This window comes from Merops nubicus, unplaced genomic scaffold (assembly GCF_000691845.1).
Source record: "Merops nubicus isolate BGI_N331 unplaced genomic scaffold, ASM69184v1 scaffold14720, whole genome shotgun sequence".
NCBI classification, from domain to species: domain Eukaryota; kingdom Metazoa; phylum Chordata; class Aves; order Coraciiformes; family Meropidae; genus Merops; species Merops nubicus.
Window position 1 is genome coordinate 9,164 of NW_008583643.1, and position 5,763 is coordinate 14,926.

General features: G+C 37.6%; 1 protein-coding gene across 1 annotated transcript in view; it reads right to left on the reverse strand.

Moving 5' to 3' along the window:
* Positions 1–5,570, reverse strand: part of GEMIN2 (gem (nuclear organelle) associated protein 2) — a gene marked incomplete at its 5' end in the record, with an annotated part of 7,338 nt that extends 1,768 nt beyond the window's left edge. The window contains 6 exons of the mRNA XM_008941671.1: positions 1,216–1,284; positions 1,917–1,961; positions 2,547–2,657; positions 2,820–2,879; positions 4,373–4,462; positions 5,486–5,570. Coding sequence (XP_008939919.1) covers positions 1,216–1,284; positions 1,917–1,961; positions 2,547–2,657; positions 2,820–2,879; positions 4,373–4,462; positions 5,486–5,570 — 460 coding nt within the window. The remainder of the gene's footprint in view (positions 1–1,215; positions 1,285–1,916; positions 1,962–2,546; positions 2,658–2,819; positions 2,880–4,372; positions 4,463–5,485) is intronic.
* Positions 5,571–5,763: the final 193 nt, after the last annotated feature.

A 5,763-nucleotide genomic window follows, 5' to 3' on the forward strand; every position in this document is an offset into this window, starting at 1 on the left:
CTTCTTCTCTTCTGCCTGCTGCTGCTGTCTGCTTCTGCTGCAGCCGACTGCATCTGAGGAGGACTTCATCCATCCTGCCTTTGATCTCAACTCCTGTGTTCCTGAACTGAGTTCCAGAATCCAGCTCCTGTGCCCAGTCACTGTCTGTGGCTGAGTCCAGCCTGGGACCCTCTCCCTGGGGGCTTCTCCCCACCTGGGGGTGATGGTGACGTGTTGCCATTGGGGGGAGTTGGGTTCGGGACTAACGTTGTATATTTGTACGTATCTGTACATAGCCTAATTCATTATCTTTATTACTATTATTACCAGTGGTAGTATTAAAACTGTTTTCTGTTCTTTTCTAATCAACAAGTCTCTCTCTCACTTATTCCCTTTCCCTCTCAGGGGTGGGGGGAGGGGAGAGAGCATCTGTTACGGTTCTGGGGGATGCCCTGACCCCAAACCACAGCAACGGGAATAAGCCTAACGTCAGTGTGCACATTCTCTGCAGCATATCGGTTAAAAAGAAAGAAGTCCTACAGAACATAAAAGATCTTTAAATGACTTAAAAATATTGAAACTGTGTTTAGTATTATGGAAGCAATTTTTCATTACCTTCGTAGTACTGAATGAGATGCACCCACCAAAGTCTCCTGTAGATATGATGCCATTACATAGCTAGGCAATCCAATTGTGGCCAAAGACCATGCTAACATACCCTGTCAATCAGGATTTCTTATTGGGTTTGGTTTGGCACCACACTAATGCAGCTAAGCTTTCTGGTCTGTGCTGCATGTGGCAAGATTAAATGTCTCTTCCTGCACAATGTCATGCATCTCCCAACTGAAATGTAGGTGTTGATAAATACAGTGTCCAGAAGCACCCTGAGAGCCTGAACTGGTCAGAACCAAAACAGCTGCAGTCTGACCCTCTTCCCCAGAGCTGGTACTCATCTAACCTTGTGGTTTAAGTTAGTGTGGGGAGTCATAAGAAGCAGAAGGGGCTTTGACAGTACCTGATAGATCTGTATTTGTTATGATTTGTAATTAGCCTTCCCAGAGGTTCTGTGAATACTCATTTTAGTATCTAGGCAAGAAAGCTCTGAAATTCACTGAATATGATACATGCATATAGAGAACTCTTTAGAAACTAAAATAGTTTCACAGAAAACTATAAACAGTTTATCCCTTGTTTAATGCATTCATGTGCAAGTAGTTAGAACAAATTAAAACTTACCAGTTCAGGAGTAAACTTTTTCTCCCCAAACCAGCTTATCAGGTGTTCTAAGACACTAGTTACTGTTGCCTTCAAAAGAGGAACAGAAAGAGACAATACGATACCTGCAATGTTTTGTTTTGCTGTCCTTCTACCCAAAAGATTGTGTTATATAAAAAGCAATGTGATTTAAAAAAAAAAAAATTCTACTCCACAGTGATACTATATGGTATTTATTCCAGGGTGAAGTTACATAGAAAGGTAAAGGAAGTGTTAAAGCACCATTTCCTGGAAAGTACTTTATGTAAAATGAATTTTCTGTGTTAACAAAAAGTAAAGGTAGGTGTGATTCTTCTAGCCTTGCAATGTATATGAAAGTTCATCAAGTTGAAGAACTGTGCTTAAAACACTAAATGCAGAATCTTAAAACGCTGTCAAGCACCTTATGGGGCATGCAGAAAAAAATTCAAACATTGAATGTTCTATAGAGAAATTACAAGGACAAAATACTTTTAAAACTAGTTGTGATACATGTTCACTAGAAAAGTTATTTGCAGCTGAAGGTGAGATAAGGCTCACATGTTTTCCTTTTAAGTGTACAATGAATAGCAGTTGTAATAAACAGCTGCCTCCTCTGGTACAGAAAAATACACTTCTTTAACAGAATGTGAGAAATAATGATTTATGCAGTGTCACCATGTGATTCTAAGAGGCAGACTCACCTGGTTCATTTTGCTTACGATACTTAGCAAAGGGGGAAAGCCCACCTGAAAAAAAATCAAGTTGGAAAATATACATTATCATAAATATTTTTCTTCTTAATTTCAATATACTAACATTTTAATGTGATAGTCCGATATTCATAGTGATTTGAAAGTCTGTTCTGAGCTTTGAAATCTATTAAATAAAAATTTTCAAGCAAGTTCAAAATAAGGTTCAAATTTATTGTTGAAGAACCTTGATTTTAGTGTTGTTAGAAGTTCTGTTTTTTCAAAATGATGCAGTGATGGGCACGTTTGTGGGATGGCACGTATGAGGAGAGGAACCATACACCACCATTCAACAAAACACTACAGCAGGCTATGCAGAAAGCTTTCCATTCAGTTCAGTGAGCAGCCAAGTAGGGTGCTTCAGCTGGTAACTGATAAAGGAAATCTCCAGTTTTCTGACTGAATGGATAGACTTGTCCTCTGCTTCAGTTACTTCCTGCTTAAAAGGGAAGAAAAGTTTGAGTTCCTGAGCTGAGCAGAGAACCTACTTTCTGTTTAGCACAAAGTGGTACTAAATAGTAGGATTGTTCCTGGCAGTTATTCTTGAAAGTTGCAGCTGCAGATTTGAAGTCCTGTACTCACCTTTATGTAATCAATGCCTAGATTCTCATTATCAGGTAGTGCATCTATTTCTGAATATACTCTTTCGCCCAAGCAGAACTTCTTCCAGCCTTCTTCATCCTCTGATTTTGGCTGAAGTAAATACAAATAAATGAAAACTGTGAAATACTACTATCTCAAGGATACTGAAGAAAAGACATGGTAATATTCACAAGTTGTTGCGTTAACCTGTAAAGCAAGATTAACCAGATTTAATGACTGGAAAACCACAGCACTATTATGAATTCTACTCACCATAATAACATTGCTGTCCAGATGTTGTGACCGCCAGTGATTTCTATGCTTGTTCAGGCTCTGAGTAATTAAAACAAAGCCAAGTCTTAGTTCAGCTTTGCAGTTACTTTTTCCCAGCCACAACTACTCTTTCTTTGTTGTTCTTAAAACATATAAAAAGTATGTTTTATGATGTTCTATAAGTCATAGAATAGGCATAACTAACTAAATACTTCACATGTCTCAGTATAAATGTAACTAAGTTGTTCATGCTGGGTTTTTGGAAGTAATGTTAAAAGTTGAAGGAATTTTAAATCTACTACATAAGGTTAAGTTTAGGTAATATGATTTAATAGTCTTCTAGGCTCTTCTTGTTAGAACAAGCTTAAGAAAAAAAACCCCTGTATTTAGTCTAAAAGAAATATAAAACCAGGATCTTGTTTCCAACAGTGGACTGTATCTATATCAGATGTCTACAGAAATGTTAGAAGGCCAGCATCTTTTCCAAGTCCGTTTCTCCCACTCATCGGGGATGCCATGTAACACAAACTGGCCTGCTTGACAGTTTCCTCCTCTACAGAGGTGTAAACGTCTATAAGAGAAGAAAATTTTCCCTCAATCCAATTGTTGCTGTAACAGTAAAAATGACGAGTAAAACTGCTGTAAGAAAGAATAGCTGAAGCACAGTGTTTGAACAAGTGATTTCTGATGTTCTCTTTTCTCTTAAATATTTTTTCACAATATTCTCACACTTCACAATGTTAATTCTGGTACAGTGTAGATGAAGTAGTGTACACATCTCCACCTTCACTGATGTACCTCCCTGAAAAAAACAGAGCAAATGAGCTCATGCAAAGTTTGGTGCTACAGCAGCTTCAGTGCAGTTCAGTACACACACTCAGTTACTTGAAGTACCCCTACTATGCAATATCACTTGCACTGTAAACAGGCCTTCTGCAGTACTGGAGTCATAAATTATCTCTACCTACATCTTTATCATGTTTTACATGTCACCATGTCTGACAGATCAATTCTCCATTTTCGTTCTGTTATTTAAGAACAGAGTGCAAATGCGGTAGGAGAGATTTAAGTCTGTGTTAATGCTACAGCCTCAGAAACACCATTTTACCAAGTCAGTACTTCTCCTCTTAGTGGGTGCCACCACTGTCAGCAATGTCCTAAGTGGACAGTGTGTTCTACATACATTAATCTCCTGGTGGGTTAGAATCCACTTGTTTTCCAGTTAATGTTGAGTTTTGAGTTTTAATATAATTGCATAACATCATAGGGATTTTGTCCTCCTTCAGCTACTCTGTATCATTTAATCTAAATGCTGACATTTTTGATGAAGTTGAAGAATTATTTTAAATGTGACTCTCAGGAGGTTTATCAGTGGTTTAAAGGCCACATAATATATACTCAATGTTTTTTTCCAGAATTTAAAATATTTGCCAACAAACATCCGTCCTACCACAACGCTGTGACATTTCTAGACTAGAGAGAAGGTTGTTCCCATAAAGCACAGAGGTATTCTAGGTACACGTGCAAGTCCTCTCACACACACCATTTTGTACCTGACGAACAGCTGAGAAATTGGCCACTTGCTGCTGCTGCCACTTGAGCGTTGGAGAGTATCCTTCAGGGGCAGGCTGACATCTGGAAAGCTAAGAAAATACTGAGAATAATTATAACATAAAGAAAGCTTCTACTCTCAGGTAAACAATATCCTTTAAATCTTCATTTAAGAAGGGTCATTTCCTGAACACATCCAAGACTGACTTAACAGTTGCTTTGGACAAAATTTACTGTTTGACTCTTCTCATATGCAAATAGGAAGGCAAACTAAGTATTCAAAATATACTGTCAATTATTTAAAGTAGGCTTTCTAGCAATTGTTCTGCCTTAATTTCTCTCTTCATAAAAAGCAGCGTGCTGTTTCCTTATCTTGGGCAGATACTACAAATCTTAGATGTTCTATTTGCCAACATAATAAGTTGAAGCATATAGACCACAAAAATGCCTTTTACGAATGTAATTCTGACAGTTATGTAGATATAACATCTTTAAAGATTAGCATGAAATAGTTATTTAACAATAACAAAATCTAGTAGTGAATTTTCAGATTACAGTTTTCACTAAAAAAAGGCAAACTTGGTCTCTTTAACTATTTGAAAGTAGATTAAAAACCAAGCTGGTAGGGCAATGTGACAAGAAGAAAATCTGCTTGGGCAGCAAGGAAAAATTCTGATAGAACATTCCACCAAAAATCAAATAAGTGATGCTAGAACTTCATCTAACTTTAGTAAAGCTTAGCTGCAGTTACTACCCTTACCCTAGACAGATATTTAAACCTAAATATAGATACAGAGATATCGTTCTTCTAAAATTTATCCTGGTTATATGATTAAATATTGGTAAATTTAATGCATCGTTTGATTTCCTCAGACTAAAATAATTTAAAATAATAATCAAGTATGGATAGTGTCAATTTACAGCAGTAACCAAGACTACTGTTAGCCAGCACTTTGGACTGGCATTTCTTCAAAAACAGACACTAAATTCTGTAGATGCTTTTAAAATCCAGCAGTGCTATTTAGTTATGCCAACCACTCCCCCAAACCATTATCACATTAACATTTTTCCATTTTTTTTTTTTTTTTTTAATATGTAAAAGTTCTCAAACTTACTGAAACGTTCACTGTCTGCTTCTTTCTCAATTTTTTGGGGTCTATTTGTGCCACGACCACATCTGGGCATCGAGCTGCTTCAATCCTACAAAATAAAAACAAGCGGTTACGTTATTTTTCCTTTTTGCAACAGGTGGTTATACGCCGGATGTCTCCGAAATCCTGCACCTGCAGAAATCTTCAGGTATGTGACACACCGACTATAGCGGCGATCCTTACAGAGGGTTCGAGAGCTACGGAGCAAGTAGTCTCGGGGGGCAGACGGCGGCGGCCGGAAC